The sequence below is a fragment of the Pelecanus crispus genome, chromosome 7 (genome assembly GCF_030463565.1).
Source record: "Pelecanus crispus isolate bPelCri1 chromosome 7, bPelCri1.pri, whole genome shotgun sequence".
NCBI lineage: Eukaryota > Metazoa > Chordata > Aves > Pelecaniformes > Pelecanidae > Pelecanus > Pelecanus crispus.
Window position 1 is genome coordinate 16,285,200 of NC_134649.1, and position 19,028 is coordinate 16,304,227.

Here is a 19,028-nt window from a genome sequence, read left to right on the forward strand (position 1 = left end):
GAAAAGTACAATTAACGCTGTTCTGTGCCATATGCTGCCCACAGCAACTTAGACAAGGTCAAAGCTAACATTTGTAAGTCAGGACAAATATAAGATCATCTGGAAAATCTCTAGGGGTACATGGCTGTGGACATTGAATAAAGAGAGGTAGTAAACACTGGTCAGCTGGATTTCCCCCCCACCCCATTCCTTGCCCTTCTCTTTCCCCTCCCCAACCCACTAAAAAATGACGAGTTACAATGCATCAGCCCAAGAGAGTTTTCCCTGCTCCACTCCATTGGGTTGAACTGCCAATCTGCTGAGCAGTGGTCCCCTGCCAGAAGGGTGTCTTGTCTGCAACAAGCTTTATTGATGCTTTAAAGTGAAGGTTAGGTCCATTTCCTTGGGCAAATGAAAGCAGCTAGGGATGGGATCAGGTGCTGTAATGGATGGATCTATATTTCTCAAAATGTGAGCACCAAAGAGTAACACACCCCCGTTTGCTCAGTGCGTTTGCGTTCATAATCATGTGCGTGTTGGAAGTCTGTAGAAATACAATAGTCTGCGTTGGAGGTACAGAAACAGAGTACTAGTGAGTCCCGAGAAGAGATAAACAAATGCAAAAGATAGCGTTATATCTACTAATGCATCTTCCTGTTGTCAATATTGGTGATGGGGATTCCTACTGCAGCTATAACAGCCTTCTGAAATACAGGGAACAGGTTAAGAAACAGCTGATTATTTCCAACTTTTCCATTTTGTTGTTTCCTTAAAATCTGAATTTGATGAGGCATTTTTGAAGACTTAAGTTGTAGCATCCTTTAGTAACAGCGTAGTTTGAAGAGTGTGGAGAAGAGATTTTGCTTAGCAAATAAAATATAAAAAGAATCTTCAAGCACTATATATGTATATTTATTTCTGGTGTTTTTCCTGCTGCCTTACCTTCTTTTTCCTCCAATCTCTGCCTCACACTACAATTTAAAAAAATAAAATCAAAAGAACAGACAAAAAGATTTCCGTATGCTGAATTTGGGATTTTTGATAAGTTTGCTTATCACTTTTTAACATGACTTTAAAATTGTCGTTTACTGGGTAAGAAGCTAGGAAGTATTTGTGCTATGTATCTTTGCAGTGGGATTCTGTGTTTCAAAAACACCCAAATAGGCATGTATAGCATGCCTAAACTGCATAAACATTTATTTAAGATGGAATTCAGTTTAGCTACTTCAAGGACTTTGAATTTTATACCATCCTTAAAAATTATGGTTGGATTTGCAGGCAAGACTGATGCTCTGGTCTCTTAAAGGAGTGTTTTATTTTCATTCTGGGTGGTGAGAAGAGTTTTTAAAATGTGTGAACCTTTACACCTGGTATTGGAAACAAAAGGTATGATTGAGGATATGGTATACTGATCTTGTATACCAGGGCTCTTCATTTTAATATCTTGCTTAAATATCAACTAAACAAGAATTTTAGGGTGGGTTGGGTTTTTTGGGGGTGGGGTTGGTTTTTTGGGGGTTTTTTTTTTGGCAGCTTCTGTCTTGCTGTAGAGAGGAGCATGGAAAACTGTAGTTACTATTCTACATTCCTGAAGTTTTAGTACATGATTTTGTCAGAAATATAATGAACATGAAAACAAGTTTCCTTTTCCCAGAGCTGCCTTTCAGCAGAACTAGCTTTTGCCACAAAACCTGCAGATAATACGCTGTAAAATTTTGCCACATGTACAAATCATTCATCAGTGCGCACTTGCTTAGTGCATGACTGATGCTGATGGAATGTAGATAGGCTACTTAGCAGAGTTTACAAGCTACAGAATAGGTTATCCATCTTTACTGGTTTCAAAAAATTTTATGTCTTCAGCGGCTTGATAAATATTTTCCTGAACTTCCAAGAATTGTTAATAACTAGGCTTCAATGAGTAACATAATTCATAATTCCATAAACAGGATGCGTGATGGGAGCCTTGGTCTTGAGATAGCATGAGCTCATCGGAAGTAAGGTTTGGTTGCTTCATTGCTATTTTTTAATCTGCCTTTAACATTAATATTAAACATTGATAAATATTTAAGAATTTGAAACAGATTATGGGAAAATTGCCTGAGAGGAAGTATGCCAACAGGAGGACTCGCAGTGTTATATTTATTAAATGCATTTATAGAATGAGACTTGGAAGTTTTACTTAGCATAAAATTCGGTAAATGCAGATCTTCAAATTAATGTTCATATTATTGGCACTTGTATTAGTAAACAGATGCACACTGTGTAATCCTTTGATTGTTAGGTATTATATATCCTTAGATATATTAGGTCCGTGTAACTTTCATGATAGTGTTCATTGCATATGTTAATCGCCAGGGCAGATTTCAGAACTGGGTGATGCATTTGTTTTGCTTAAACCTGAGGTAGTACAGATAATGTCTTCTCAGCTCTGTTCTGAAGTCAGCTCCCACCACTACCCCTCAAAAAAATATCTTAGTTGTCATCCTGCCTTTCCCACTGGAGAAACATAAACCAGGTCCGGGTGCGGAAGAGACCGATGTGGGTCTCTGACTGGATGTCCTTTGCAACTCATTTGTCCTACTTCACTCTGCGGAGGCTGTCTGCCCTTGAGAAGTACTGCAGCGTTAGGATTGATGTCTATTCTAGCACAGCTCCAAAAAAGTCAAGTCTTCCACTTGATAAGTCATGTAAAAACCTGGTTTTGGCGTGTGTTTATCAGAAGGGAATTTCCCATTCGCAGTCGGAGAGTGTTTTGCTCGTCAGCATGGAGACACATCCGATGACTTCGGGTGCAGTGCGTTTAAGGGGATTAGAAGATGGGCTCCTTCTACCTGCTGGAGACAACCCTCTTCAAGGAGACTTTGCAGACAGGCTGACCTTTTAACAGTATTCCTCGTCTTGGTGGGACTGTCAGCCAGGAAAAACTGGTTTGATGCCTCCTGGATGTCACTGTTATCAGTTTAATAGCTAAAAGAGGCCGTCTTGAGCAGCCACGTCATATTTATAACTGCCTTACTCAGCTGTTGCAGAAGAGAGAGCCCTTTAAATAGGGCACAGACTGGGGAGCTGCTGCACAGCCATGCAAGCCTCCTGCGAGCCAGCAGCCACAGAGGCTACGTTTTGCTGGCTAGGGGTCCTAGTGCATGCGGGGGCTTTCAGAGTGAACAAACTAGTCGCCCTGATACATCGTTTCCCGACCTAAAAATAAAATGTCATCTTTTTTTCCTAAACTTTTTTATTTAGAACCTTTGTATTTCACATCTCATGGACTTCAGGTTAATCTTAGTAAATGTTCTCCTTTGCTTTTAAATTTTGTTTGTAGTAACACAGCATAAAAATTATGATTAGGTCATTAACCAGAAAAAACCTGGCGCTCATCTGCAGGTGATCAGATGACATCAGAGGCCTGGTTTTAATTTGTGGGTAGTTCTGATTGTAACTAAAAGAGACTTGCTCCTTTTGTGGAATTGGCTGGCTATTTCCCCACATCTGGAGTTAATGAAGTCTTTGAGACCACATCAGTTGTGTTTTGCCGCAAGAACCCTTTGATCTGAAAAATCTAGACTGGCACAAGTGCAGCTTCATAACATCGCAGCTATGTTTTTGCAAGCTATAGTTAAGATACCAAAACAAGCAGAAACTATATAAAGTTATGTGTCTCTGCTAGGACTTTCATGTAGCTGTTTGGAAGGGCCCTTTTACGTTAATATAATTCATAACATTTTATTATGTTAATGGCTTGTACATATGTATCTGTAAATGATATATTTGTAGGAGGTTTTCAGTTTAATTTCCCTTTGAGATAGTGTTTAATCAGTTTTTATAAATCACTCAATTTTGTAAAATGTTAAAATTCGTTAAAATACGTTAAAATTTCAGTCTGAAGCTTGTATTTACAAATCTCATTGATAACATTAGAGTTTAAAAGAAGTATAATTCATCATTGTAGGTGATTTTGCATTAATCAGTGTACATCTCCGTGGTAGTGCTAAATGTCATAAAGCTTTGTTTCCACTGCTGTCCTGTGACAGTGATAGATTATCCATCAGCTATAGCACATGCTGCGTTATTCTGCACAACAGAGAACTTGTAAATTAAGCCCAGTTTTGCCTAATATGTTTGCAGTCTTATGAGTGTGAGTAGTTACAGTTTGACAGTGACGTTTCTGTTAAAATATGTCTGAGGCGTGGAATATACATGCATTCAGCATATATAGTAAATACATATGTACTGTTAACATTGCTTGTAACGTATTGTCATTCTGTCACTCAGGTTTGGTAAGCATCTCTATTTTACATTTATTCCATAAATTGAAAATCTGCAAGTAAAATACTGAACGAAAGCTCCCTGAAAGGCTTGCTTTCCTAAATTTTTTTCCTTTATTTTGATAAAAAAATAAGGTTAGAACAAGCATGCAACTAAAAGTTGTAAGTTTTCCACTTGACTCCTTTTTATCAGGTGTCTTTTTACCTGCTGCCGTTTTCATGCCATGGCTCGTATTGACAGCCATGCCCTGGCTTCGTTCCTTGTGCCCTTGTCCTGATTCCATCATACAGCAGTTTGATAGATTTTATTGAAATTCTGTTGATGTAAAACGAGTCTAAGAGAGTGGTAAATCAGTCCCTCTGATATAAAAGAGTGCTGTCTGCAGGCACATGCCCAGCCATTTGGTCTGACAGCAGCAGGCTAGAAAAGCATTTGGGAGTGGGGAGGAGGGCTATTGGTATGCAAATGAAAAGCAGGACTTGCCCACTTCACTTTCTAAATATCGCTATCAGAACAATCACCCTCCGGGAGAACAATGGCTCTCTTTTAGGGAAGTTACGCTTTTTTTGTTGGCCGGCTTGGTTTTCCTGGCCCTTTTCTTGCTTGGTAAACAACATCCCAGAAAGACAAGGGAGAGGTGTGAATCTTGGAGATATATGCATGTGCTTGTATTTGCATAGGAAGGGATAAAAATACTAACTTTTGAATTTTAGGGTATAGTGGACTTTAAGTTGCATTTATGTAAGCCTTATTCTTAATAGATACCTTTATGAAGCCTTGTGTATTTACAAGTAAGGTGAATGATTAAAAAATAAAAATACTGCATTTTTTACTTTGTAGCAAAAAGATGCTCTGGTTGCGATGTTACATTTTGATATTCTTTGCCGCCATATTTAATTTGCCTTTTTTTTTAAAAAAAGATTTTTTTCTTTTAATATACACTAGTCATATTGCAATATTCAGCATATTGACCAAAATAGTGTTATGAAGAAATAGCATCACTTAGAACAACTAATGTTATGGGTAGAGTCCTTGAGTCTGTGAGTACTGGCTTTGTTGATTTGACTTATTTATTCCTGAATATGCTTCATAGTTCTTCTTAGAGTCACTGCAGTGAAAGACTTCTAATCACTACGTTTATTTGGCATCTTACAGTTTTTAGGTTGTGAAGAAAATTTGTTGCTTGCAAGTTGAGAATGGTCATTCCAATGTGGTGTTACACTGGAAAAAAAAAAAAAAGATGCTGGTTTTCTTTAATGCTAGGCCAGTGTGAAAATAATTTGCTTGATGTTGCAGTTTTAAGATTACTCCTCGGGACTTGCATTATGTATATTTTTGATGACTGTACAAAGGCGTGCAAGTTTCTGAATGGATGATACAATGGTTGCATTAAAATCTTTCCATTTGTCACTGGATGTTCTTTTTCTTTCTGATTGTTGGGGTGCCAGCTAATTAAATATTCAAACAGGCATACAGTTGTTTTAAAATAAAATTTGTTTGGGGCCCAGTTGTTTTATCTCACTTTTTTTTTTATCTTGAGCAACAAGTCTGTGCGAGTCATGCACTTACAAAGCAAAATCAGCATTCAAGCTTTTATCAGGCCACCTGGCTGAGTTGGCACACCAGAAAGTGTGTTGTTAAGATCATTCTACTGTAGTTCCTCTGTACTGTGGCAACGTGCTAAAAAGCAAATAAAACAAGGGCAACAAATGCTGCAGCTTGCTACACTGTTCTTTTTTTATTTGTGCTTTCTATCTGTGTCTGTATGCTGTTAGGGGTTTTTTAATGCACGACACCCAAATATTACTAACCTTCTTTTATTGCTCTCCAATATTTAGGTATATGCACCATCCCCGAGTTCTGATGATTTCAACAGAGAATCTCCAAGTTACCCGTCTCCTAAGCCACCAAGCAGTATGTTTGCTAGCACTTTCTTTATGCAAGGTGGGTAAAATGACTTCAAATATATGGGTAGGTGTCACTTGTCCTTTAGGCAGAAATCTGCAGTCAGCCACTGTTGTACCGAATGAAGGAGGAAGCGTAAAGGTAACATATCGTGCTAGAGCCTATGATTAAGTTTTATATACTTTTAAAACAGTTAGATGAAGGGAGCTGTCTGTTGATTTAAAGTTTTTCTTGTGACATTAATTGCTGACTGAAATTTAAGGGGATTATACACCAGGCCAGATGGACAGAATCCCCCATCCTTTGATTTGTAGGGGCTTCAGAGCAGCACACTGGAGTGATAGAGAAAAATGAGGTGAGGGCTTCTTGACTGTTCTGGAATTTGACTGTACAATATCAGCTAACAGTCTTAAGTTCTCAAATGCTTGTATATCCAGCATGCCAATAAAAAAACGGGTTTGCATTGAACAAAACGAGAGCAGAATTCATTTCCTCGGCCTCACATCATACAATTAGCTCGTACTGTAGTCTGATGAGGTTTTGGAGCATATTGAAAGCATAGTCCCTCAGTATGGGAATTTACAGAGCACTTCAGTTTGCTACAGAAGAACGGCATTGACACACAGGTTTAAGGCTTATGTAATGTAGTCATTTCAGTTACTTAAATCTGCTATTATGAAATGTTTTTATATTTTTATGGTACTAAGGTATTTTAGACTATAAATTGCTTATTTTAGGTTAATAGATGTTTTGTACTGTATGTTTACGATGAGCTCTGCTTAGCCAAACTTCTCTCTCCTCCGCCCCCTTTTTTATTATTTCTTTCAGTCTGGAATTTTTATCAACCCTCTTGATATAAATCTGGCCTTACTGAAGGTCTGTGTAATTAGCAGAAGTACTTGGTATTTTCTCAGCTGTGGTTGGATTGTATTTCAGCTATAAAGCCTCTGTTGGTTTTTTGGTTCTTTTATAAATGTAGCAACAGTGTGGTGGCATGAAAATAGAAGATGCAGTATAAACTGGTCACCATTTCACTGCTCATGTTAGTCTGAGTAGCTGAATTCTGTATCCTTTTAAAATAATTTTGTAAACGAAAGTAGAACTTAGTACTCTTCTTCATTAAACGTATTTTTGTTGTTTTGTTTTTTATTAAAAAATAATACCAAAAAAAAAAAAAAAAGATGGGACCCACAATTCGTCTGACCTCTGGAGTTCATCCAATGGCATGAGCCAGCCCGGCTATGGCGGAATGCTGGGAGGCTCCTCTTCCCACATGTCCCAGTCTGGCAGTTACGGCAGCCTGCACACACATGACCGTTTGGTAAGATACGCAGCAGAGATTAATGTATTTGTACTTGTATATGGAGATCTGACTTAGAAGAATTCATTCCTTGTTTGCTGCTCGTGTATGTCAGTTAAAAACCCAGTTGTCAGAAATCACAAACTTATGTATTAGATTTATATCCTTTTACTTATGTCTGTTGTATAAATAGAAGTCTTTGGCTGTATAGTGTCTGTTCCAGAGGATGGATGAGTCCCTTTCTTTAATAAAGAGCTGGGTGTTGTGTATTTGATCTTAAAATATCAACATTTATTTAAAGACTACTTAATGTCTTATGTCTGTTTCTCTTCTCTCTAGAGCTATCCCCCACATTCAGTCTCACCTACAGATATAAATGCCAGTCTTCCTCCAATGTCTAGCTTCCATCGTGGCAGTACCAGCAGTTCACCTTATGTAGCTGCCTCGCACACTCCACCTGTCAATGGATCAGATAATATTCTGGGTAAAAAGTTCTTCCTACTTTTTTTTAATTTTACAAGAAAATGAAATTTAGGGCTGCATGACGCACAAAGTTAGTAAGGTTTCATTTATGGGATGCTTGTAGATCAGCGATACCACGCCACTGTGACATTTCTGTCCTCAGTATGGCTGAGATGATGCAAATTGTTTTGCAGTCAGCTTAAGACTTAGTGTTTATTTGCTTTCACAGCCAAGCCTATGCTCGGGAGATTGTATCCATCTGACTTAATGGCAGTTATCCTTCCATGGTTTAGTGTGTGTACACGTTCATATACGTAGTTCTGGTGTTGCAGTTTTCAGAGTTGCTGTATCACCAAGGTACTGTGCAGGAGAAAGGCAGGAAGACTGTTTCTTTGGGGAGCTTGATAAACTGCATCGTAAATCCCTCTCTTAACTGATTTAGAGATTACTGAGTAGCCAGTATGGTGGCTGCTTTAGTCTCTTCTGTGCTTACCTAGAAAGCATGCAGTATAGGATGATCATCTGTTCCTTGCACATGTTTGCACATCTTAAGGTACAGCTGTAGAAATTAAATGCTTGTAGATGCTCCTTGTCAGTTTGCTATGATTTGCGCTTAGCTTCATTTTAGGTAAGCAGAATTTAGCTAGAGTGACTATATTGGCTTTGATTTGGGAACATGTTTTACACTCAGATCTTTAAACAGAACCCAGTCAGTGAGCTGGAAGATCCAAGTTTGCCATGAACTTGAAACAGCGAGTGTCGCGTGATTTGGATTTCTGATATGAATGGCTTACATTCACATTAAATACAAGTTTTTGACATTAGAAGTTGATAATTGGAGAAAGGAGATTCACTTTGAAAGGGTCTGTCTTCTACAGTAAAGCAGATATTTCAGAGGGTTCAGGTCTTTTCTGTGTTTCCATTTGGCAGGGGTTCAGACCTCCTCTTGGCTTGATGGTGTGTGGAGCAAAAGGGCACGCAAAGCTGCTGACATGCAACTAAGAGCAGGGGTGACAAAGCTTGGTGGATAAGAGCTTTTCAGGGATTTTCTAAAGTAAAGATGAGAGTACAACACAGGGAATTAGAGCAGGGGGAGCAAGGCGGCACATAAGGAACTATTCAGTGAATTTGGCTTTAAGAATTAATGAAACGTGCAGCACTTTAGTGATAAGAGTTTAGAAATAAGCTGCAATAATAGAATTTTCTGATTTTGATTCTCTTTTCACATTTTGTTAAAATTAGCCTGTGATCCCAGAAAAACAATTTCAGTCTTTTTTTTCTAACTGCTTTCACTTGTTGGTCCTTAAGTTATCACAGTGATACTGTGTTTGACTTTGAAGAGAAGAGCATCTAAATTTAAATCTAATTGTTTTAATTAAATTTTTAAATATAATGAGAACTGATTCTGTTGACACTGACTTCCTCAGAATATCCATTTAAAAAGTGGTTGCTCAACTGTATATGATGACAATAATAAAAGTAAATAAAATTTCAGCTTTAGAAGTAAGTGTTGGGTTTGCTTTCCACATTACAGGAAACAGAGGAAATGGTGCTGGAAGCTCACAGACAGGTGATGCACTTGGAAAGGCATTGGCATCTGTAAGTAGCAGTTAGAATGTTCGGATCTGAAAGACATATTTTGGTCATTGCATCCATTATTTATGTGTTCATTAATTTTATAGTACCAAATCAGGAGTTTTCATGTATGAAGTTAAAATAACGTACTATGATACAATGTCATATACTAGACAAATGTCTATAAAAAAGCAATGAGTCTTCTTGCAGAAGACTCATTCTGACTTCCTTGTTTTTTTAACAGGTGATGGAAGAATTTAGGGCAGATACAGTTTAGAAAGTTGTTTACACAAATAAAAGACAATCATAAGTTCAGGGTTTGATTTCCCTCTCCCCCCTGCTGCCCCCCCCCCCCCGTGTTCTAGTTAAAGTAAAATATTTTTAACATTACTCTTGGAGCAGATCCTGCCTCGGGGTTTAAAATGTTTTCTCAGTGGCCTTATAAAACTGAGAGGTTTTGAATGCAGTGTTGTATAGCTGTAATTTATGGAACAGCCTTTAAAATGTCGTATATGCGTAAAGTTTAAACTCTTAACTCTTGTTGGAATAATGTAGGTAATGTAAAACATTGCAAGTATCTTAAGTCTACTAAAAGCTCTGTTTACATATGCATGCATACAGCAATTATTTTTGCATTAATACAATCAGATGTACTTTTTATAAAACAGTAATTGATACAGTATAGCAGAAATTTCAGAGTTAGGAATGGTGGCTGGGGGATTACTTTGTATTTCTTGTACATAGCAAATAGGGAGACTAAGTCTCATTCAAAAGATAGAAATGACTACTTTGCAGCCCCAAAAGACCATTCCTGGGTTGGATTCTGCATCCCTCACCTCATACCAGTGAATGCAAATGTGCATATTCATGCAGATCCTGTTACCCTTGCAACCCCCGGAGGGTCATATGTTAAAAGATTACCAGATCTGATAATGTCTGTAATGTCCATATTGGGTAGGAGAACTCTGACCTACTGGCTTTGAGAAGAAAAATGTTGTCCCTGTTGCTTTTGGGGATTCAGCAAATAGATAACAATTCAGAGTCCAGAGGGCAGTTAACACTTTTTGTCTGTTCAGGACCTGTCAGAAAAGAACGGGGATCATTTCGACTCCTAGAAATAGCAATGCTTACATACTTCAAGCTGTTCATTACTTTGCAGATGTATTAGGATGTCTGCTGTTCTGCAGCCTGACCAAAATTTCTGTTAAGTCTGTCATGCTGGCCAGTTAGACCTGCAGGACTTTGTGACGTTTTCTTTCCACTGCTCTCCTTTTTAAAATTATTTTCTCATCCTTTCAGGTATTTTTGCCCCAGTCACTAGCTGAGAAAACCAGGCTGATGTTTTGAGGAAAAATGCTAAATATATTGCGAGTGGAAGTCAGGGCAGAAATGTTTAATCTAACTGGTGGGTGGGCTCTGGTTGTCATAGAAACTTGTTTCTGTCATCCTGTGTTGTTGCTTGGCAGGAGCAGCCAGGTCATTCCATAAATCATTTCTGTCATAGCTGATGGTGATGCATTCCATCTGCTCTATCAGTGCATGCCATAGTCTGCACACTTCAAATCCCTCGCCTCATCCATCTGCTTCCCCCGCACCCCGCAACACGCGTGCACCCAGCACACTTCTTGCGCTTGTTCGGCAAGGAGCACCGCTCACGGTTGTGGAGAGGAGGGAGGTGGGCTCTCCTGCAGGTGAAGCTAGTGCACATGAATTTTGATGGCTAGTAAACCAAGAGTATTTTTCTGTTTGAACAAAGTTTTATTTAAATCCTGCAATTGTCTTGACTTTTTTTTTCCTAAGACGACGCCGTATGACTTTCTGTTAGGATTTTAAACGCTACCGCTGCAACTGTTGAGAGGAATTTCTAGTTCTAAAATTCTGTTGATGTACATCTCACAATAGGCCTTTCATGTGCGAAACATCAGAGGATACGACATTTGTTCTTCAGTTTAGGTATTAAAGACCATACAGAATAGTATGTGATTAAACATGTAAGGCCAGATAATACATTTGCAAAGGTTCTTTTATTTTAGGTTTAAGCCTGGATAATTGTGGTCTTAATCTCAGGGTAGGCAAGAAAGAGAATTGTGCATGAAAGTATTTACACAAAGTTCCCAAAGCCCTGTGGATTATGCATTAGTTTGGATAATGAACTAGTATAGATAGAAAGAAAAGAAAATCTGGGTATTCGTGCCATTTCTAATGTGTTTCCCTGAACATTTGCCAAACAATAACCCTTTAAGATTGTGCCCATGGAGGGTTATATGGCAGGAGAAACATCTGGTTTATTTCATTGCCTAATGCCAAATCAAAACACTTGGTCTTTAATTTAGAGGAGATCAAACAGGAGGACTGTTTAACTGTTGATTATATCAGACCTCTTTGTGATAACTTATGTTTTGATTCCTACCTCAGAACTAGGGTAAAGGCCTTTGTATGGTCTCAGTAGTTAAATAGCCACTGGTCCCCTCACAAAAGAAAAGAAAATGTAGGGAAGTTGACTTCTAAAAGTAATTCATGAATTAAGTTTCTTTGTTGCTTTAGACTCAATAACATTAACATAACAAAGCCTAACTGAAATGTACACTGTAGTGTTTAAAAAATTGGACTAACAGCTCCGAGGTTTGGCTCTGCAGGCCCTCAATTGTGCAGCTTTTGTCTAAGAGCCTTTTCATTAGACCCTGGCATATTGGCACCCCGCTGATTGGAATGGACCATGACTGATAGGAGGAGGAGTCTCATTTGTTGCAGTAAAATGAGTCATGTTACCGTTTAAGCCTGGCAGAAGGTGTCAGGGTTGTTCATCATTGGTCATTTAACAGCACATCGGCCAAGGACTGCATGCAGAATGAATTCTGACCTCGTGTTTTACTTGTGGCTTTGGTATAATGCAGGTTTTCCCTCTTATAGCAAAATAAAGTCGCCAGGTAGACTGGTGGAAAACAGCCAGTTTCAAAGGAAACTTCACGGCCTTTGTTCTGACATAATTTTAATTTTCTGTATCTTATCTGTCTGGAACTGTCTACAGTTCCCATGCTGACACCCAAGATTTATTTTTACACTGACGTATGATGCATGAATGTCCTACAAAGGTCTGAGGTAGTTTGTTCTTTAAATATATTTTCTTTCTAGTATGTATGAAAAGGAGGAGCTACTTCATTAGGGAACTGATGGTCTTCTCTAATGAAGAAGTATGATAGACCAGGAAGGAGCATGTGGTCTATCAGGTCCCGGTTTTGTCAGTTCAAAAAATACAATATGCAACTTAACCAAGTCCCAGTTTATTGTCAGCTGAATGCTGAAACGTCATATTGTCTGTGTGAAGAGACATCAACCACACTGCCAGTGAAGATTTTTTAGCTGCCATCTGATGACTAACAAATCCTGGTCTCTGCTCAAGTAAAACAGGTTTGAACTGATGACCTGTAAAAATACGTTCTAAAGACTAAGTCAGCCTCTAAACCTATTCAATTCCCTTCACAAAACAAGTTTTCCAAGAATCTTGAAATTTTAAGATTTAATTAAAGCTTTAAGCATTATGTCTTTTGTTTTTATCAAGACCTTTTAATTACATTAATAGCAAGGAATGAATTGTTGCAAGTTGAGGTTTAGTATCTTAAGGGAGCAATTGATACAGAAATAAGAGAGAAAAATTGTGTGTGCTGCAATACATAGCAAAAGCAACAAAATTTCAGATGGTTTTTGTTTGGCAGGTACTAATAATAACTAGAGCTGAATGCTTTTTTGGTATTTTCTCTTATGAAGGATTAATTTTTGGAAGATAACATGTGATGACTGCTAAAACCTTTTCTCTGTCTAAAGTTTGGGAAGTCATTATTCCTCTGCATTTTCCTGAAGCTTTGTTTGTTACAATTGTCTGCGTACTGTTAACTCTCACGTATCTTGTTCCCCTTCAATGATGAAAAGGCGGTAATTTCTGCTGCTGTTAAAGTAGAAGGAAGGTCAGTTATACTTGTGTTGCTATCAAATACAGGCTGTGGTTATTTTGACAGCTGCTTGAAAATGAAAGTTCTCTGGACGTTTTTAGAGCCTTGAGTGTAATAAAGCAGAGCTGTGATTGAAGGATCAAATTGTTTTTTTATCAATCCAGCATCAAGAGTGACAATTAAAAGCATGAAAAGGAATCCTAATAGCTTTTTTTTTTTAAACCGTGTATTATGACGCGTATTGATATATGATCTCTTTTGTCTGTTGTTAGATTTATTCTCCTGATCATACCAGCAGTAGTTTTCCATCGAATCCGTCAACACCAGTTGGATCACCATCACCTCTTACAGGTAGAAACTAGCCATTTGTCAATAACTTGTGTGTTATTTTGAAAACACCCTGTTTGGAATCACAGATCAGTGGTAGCTTCCTTGCATAATTACTTCTATATTTTGCTTGTTTTTCCATTGTACTAAACCCAGATTTATAAACCCAGATTCTTAAGTATTTTATTATGAGCATTCGCTTAAATCCTGGCAACTGGCTTTGAAAATTAGCTTATTAAAATAATCTTTGAAAACATTGAATGACCGTATACTGTCACAGCTATAAAGATATCTGAACAGATCTGTACTATTGGAGAGAAATAAGGGTGATTTGGTTAGGGTTTTGTTTTTTTTTTTTAAAGCTATATGTTAAAACTCTGCGGCAGCTTTCAATGACAAACACAGCAGATGTGTGTTCCCTCTAATGAAAATATAGTAGGCTATGAGACTATCCAATTTTTACACAGGATAGCTTTTCATTCATATCTTTCATGAATGCTTTCATTCTATGGGAGAGGAATTTCTGGCATTTTTTGAAATAAATGCTCTGTATTGCAGCCACCTCTGTCACCTGTGCTTTGTGTGTTTGTAATGTGAATGTGGGAAGCAGCATTCCAGTGTGGAGATGAACTGTGGGCAGCTGCCTACAGCTATTAGTGGGTAGTGCAGCTTTCACAGACACTGTGGCCTCAGCTGTCTAGTAAAAGTTGAACAGCTGTTCTCCATATAGAGAGGACTGTGAAAGCTCCATTGACTTAAATTTGTTGTTTAACAAAGAACTAGAATTACAAGCAAGATGATGTAACTTTAACCCTGTTCTTTCCTATAGTGCAGTTTGTTAAATAATTTAACGTTTATACAACAGTCTGTTTTCCCATTCTCTGTTGTTTAATATATCCCTGCAGACTCCTGGCTGTTGGTCACTCTTTTGCAAGAGTGTTTTGCTTTTTATAAAACAAAAAATAAAATTAACTTATAGTGAAAGGTGTACAGGATGAGCTTAGCTGAACACTTCTGTAATCTAGATGAATAAATTAGTAAAGTTGTTGCATGCAAAATGCAGTCATATACATATGTATGTGAATATGCATATCTATATATGCAACGTCACTCAAAACTTTCATCATTCATGCTTCACTCGTGTTTAATGGACGCTGTTCTGGTTTTCTGTGGACTTAATGGATTAATGAATATCTGACATGGCATACCTGAGCAGCTGCTTTAGGCATTTTGTTTCTATAACTGAAAAAAACATACTGAATTGAGTAACGATGGCATTAATGGGATTTTTGATTTAGTGATTACAGTTGACAAAAATGTTTTGTGTATCCTTGTTGTACTGAAAAGACAGATCAGAGCAGAAAATTATTACTGTTTTCTTTTTAACATCAAAGCAAATATTGAAAAGAGCTCTGTGGCTGGAAGAAAGAAGTTCTGACATTTCCAAGTATTTAAAATTTTAAAGATCCCAATTGGAGTTCCCTGATTAGATACCACACCTAATTTTGTAAGCATGAAAGTGCTAGCTAATTTCTGGGTTTAGAATACAAATTTGAGGTCCCTAAAATTTGGGCTTTCCCTTTGCTGTTTTGATGCCTTTGTCTGTTGGAACCTGTATCAAATGTAAAACTCTCCAAAATTTGTGGTTTTGTGTTCCTTATTCTGGATTCTGACGGCTAAGACAGTAGTAGATACAAGCAAATAATACTGAAATCCTTCTCAGGCACAAACTTAGCATCTGCTTTACAATTACACCCTCCCACCCCACCCCCTTTAATTCCAGTGATACAGAATTTATCAAGCCTTTGGTAAATTGCTCCAGTAGTTAATTACCTTCATTTATGAATCTGGACTTTTATCTTTATTCCCAGATGAGTCTCTAAGAACACAGTGAAGCACAATGTAAAGTAATTACTACTATATTTATTGCTATTTATACTCCTGGTAGCCATTTTCTGTCCTGACCCAAAAAGTTATTGCAGATAAAACAAATGTTTTATGTATACTAAAATAATATATTTTGGAGTATTTTAGCCTTCATTGTGATTTTCCTCTTTTGCAGTTAGTTCTTTGCTTATTTAGCATTCCTGTTGTTATAGATTTGACTAAGTCATAATTTACCTATTCTTTAATTGTAAATTACAGTAGGAGCACTCTATTTGCCATTTAAAGCATTGAGAGATAGCAATGTCATGAGACACTTAAGTATATAAGCTCACATTTGACTATTTGGCTGTTAGGTTACTGGGTAAGTACTAATGACTTTTTTTTTATCAATTTAAGTAAAAGCTTTGAAAACAACATGATGAAAACCCCCAAATGTTATGAGACAATAGTGCGTGTCTCATCTTCCCTGCCCTCGTTTAATTTCTAATTTTACATAAACATGCCCAGAGCTTAGCTTCTTGCATAGTTTTAATGATTGTGTATATGTATGTGAAGTTTATATACGGATCTGAATGGTGGGAGCCTTGGTATTTGAAGAATCCTCCTCCCAGGATCAGAGGTATTCAGAAGGGTTCGGTCGGTTCTGAGGGTGCAAAACCAGCCCTCTGCCGACTCCAGTGCGAGTGTGTGCTTGAAAGGGGAGCCAGGGGATTAGTGTTGGGGAGACTCTGAGAGTAAGAACAATACTACAGTGATTACTATCGATGACCCCTGTAAATCCCAACACTTGCCTCCCGTATTTGTTTTTTCATGCTGCTATGTTGGTGCTGCACTAAAAGCTGCAGTTGTTAATTGCAGGGCTTGCGGTGCCAGGATGCTTTTTAACATAATTGGTGGATTTCATGCACGAACTTCTAAGAGGGGGAGTGGAATGAGGAAAGCAGGAAATCAGTGCCATCTGGCAACCTGCGCAGGCATGGAGTCAGAGTATGCCAACGCTCAGAAAGAGCACTAGCATTACTAGAGGTGTGATTAAAAACTGCAGGTTGCAGGTGGGTTGGTTGGTTGAGAGGAGAAGGAGCTGAGTATTCCCTCCCCGCTTTTCTTTTTGTTTCCTTTGTTGAGAAGTCCTATTCAGAGTTTTGTTCTGGGCTTACATTAAGGAAATAATGCCCTTTTCCATTTAAAAAAACCCCTCAGACGAGATGCACAGGCATTGAGTCTATTAATATTCAGCTGATGCTTTATTGTAGGAAGTAGTACACTCAATCTTGTTAGTAGTGAGCACTCATTAAAGCCTTGACTGTGGTCTTGTCTCTAAAAATGGAGTTTTGACCAAATAAAAATTTAAACATTACACTGAGCCAAAATACTCTAAAGCTGTTTCATTAATGCTTTGCAAAAATAAGTGGGACTCCAAGCATTATTCCCAAGTTTGGGAATGACAATAATGCAGAGGGAGACTGCAGATCCAGACCCAGAGTAGCTGTGTGAAGTGAAAATTGGCAATTATAAACTTACTCACTGATGTCGTTAGATTTTTAAAAGAGAATTCCACCACAGTTATGGCAGCTCTGGGCTTTTATGAAATTGAAGATGGTTTATTTTTTTTTAATTAGAAAGGAAATATTTAGGTATTTTAATAGCTATGCAAGCTGTACTCTTTTGGTAAATAAAACCCTGTCTTTAAAAGGTAACTACTTGCAGCTCTCTGAACAAAGGAACTGTAATGTTATTAAACCTTTTCCCAGTTTTCCAGACGTACAGCTCTGGCTGTTATTGAAAGAACAAGCCCACAGGCTCTTCCTTTAATGAGCTGCTTTGGATTGTATGTCCATAATTTATTAATGTAATTGCTTTATTATTACATTTGTATGGCTGAAAGGAAGCTGTCTCTAATGGACATAGAATTTCATGTAGTATCTTTATAAAAGATGCATTATTAGTTGGTGAGAAAAATACATGTTGTACTACTTTAGGCTTTGTTTTAAAAATACTGCTTTATTAGTTACTGCATTTCACATCTAATTATTTCTAAATTTTACATGGTAATTAGGTATATTTGTGTCAGATTAGAATGGATATGTATTTGAATTTGCAGTGTGTAGGTAACATGGCTATAATTGTCAATTTGTTGCATGGTCAATGATTCTTTAGCTGCTAATTCACCTTAAATATATCTGAAATAAGAAATGGGAATAACTTAGGTGTATTTTTACTCTCCTAAACTTGGAACGCATTATAATCTAAAATGGTATAGTGTAGCACTAGACAAGAAAAAGAAAGCTTATAGATCTAGTTTTAAATTTTCTTATTTAGTAGAGAGGTCTCATAAAAATGGTTTTCCAGTTATCCTTAATTCAGTGTCTATTTTATTTCTTTAAATATTTTAACACTATTAAAGATATACCTACATATACTGAACATAATCTGAAGAAGAAAGAATTCAGCAATCTTTTTATGGTGACACTGGCAGAAAGCAGGTATTTCAGACGCAGTGTGTGTGTGTGTGTGTGTGTGTTTAGTCCACTCTTTTAATGTTGAAGTACTTGGAAGATGTTACTGCTTTGTCATTGATAATGTGTCTAACCCTACAGATGCCAGGATATAAAAATTACCCCTCAATAAAGCAGAATGAAGGAATTTATCCTCCTTTGTATACCCATATGTTAGCTTACCTTTATGCAGAATACATTGGTTTTAATTATGTTGAGAAATACTGCGTCTCTGCTTCCCACTGATGCTGCATAAATCTGTGCGTTAACCTAGACAATTTTGACAGGTGCCAGTCAGTGGTCTAGGAGTGGAGGACAAGCCCCCTCATCTCCAAACTATGAAAACTCTCTACACTCCTTGGTAAGAATTGTTGAAAGCAACACAGTACTTTTTACTTAAGAGTTGAAGGCTTGGTTTTGTATAAATCCTGCATATCATTAAAGGAAACAGTAGGATAGCATTACAAATGAATTCTTTGCTAACAAATGGCCTGTTCAGTTGAACAATATAAGACGTGCAGGGTGTGTCTTTCACCATCTGTTCCTTGGGCATCAGGCTTCTGTGCTGAGGACAGCTGGTGCTAAAGCGCTGTTACGAGATTCTGGTACCTTTTCACAAATCCATAGCTAATTCTTACCTAAAGTTCAGTCTGGAGACAAGATAAAGACTTCATGCCTTCGCATTTACTTGTCCTTCCCCCTCTCTCCCTGAAATAGTAGTCTCTTGGGCTTGTTTTCATTACACTGTCATTAAAGTATTTAATGTATTTTATTTGTAATTATTATTTGGTTTTGGGGAATGTTCATTTCTTAATAAATGAAACTTACAGAAAAACACACAGGAAATAATCTACAGCATTGTAAATTTTCTTCTTTTGAAGA

At 37.5% G+C, this 19,028-nt stretch overlaps 1 protein-coding gene across 7 annotated transcripts in view; it reads left to right on the plus strand.

Annotated features, from left to right (window-relative positions):
* The window catches only part of TCF12 (transcription factor 12), a 177,216-nt gene that overhangs the window by 139,757 nt on the left and 18,431 nt on the right, over window positions 1-19,028 (plus strand). For all 7 annotated transcript variants that reach the window (XM_075713958.1, XM_075713956.1, XM_075713957.1 and 4 more), the window contains 6 exons: window positions 6,087-6,192; window positions 7,335-7,474; window positions 7,793-7,937; window positions 9,450-9,514; window positions 13,710-13,788; window positions 18,434-18,507. In XM_075713958.1, coding sequence (XP_075570073.1) covers window positions 6,087-6,192; window positions 7,335-7,474; window positions 7,793-7,937; window positions 9,450-9,514; window positions 13,710-13,788; window positions 18,434-18,507 — 609 coding nt within the window. The remainder of the gene's footprint in view (window positions 1-6,086; window positions 6,193-7,334; window positions 7,475-7,792; window positions 7,938-9,449; window positions 9,515-13,709; window positions 13,789-18,433; window positions 18,508-19,028) is intronic.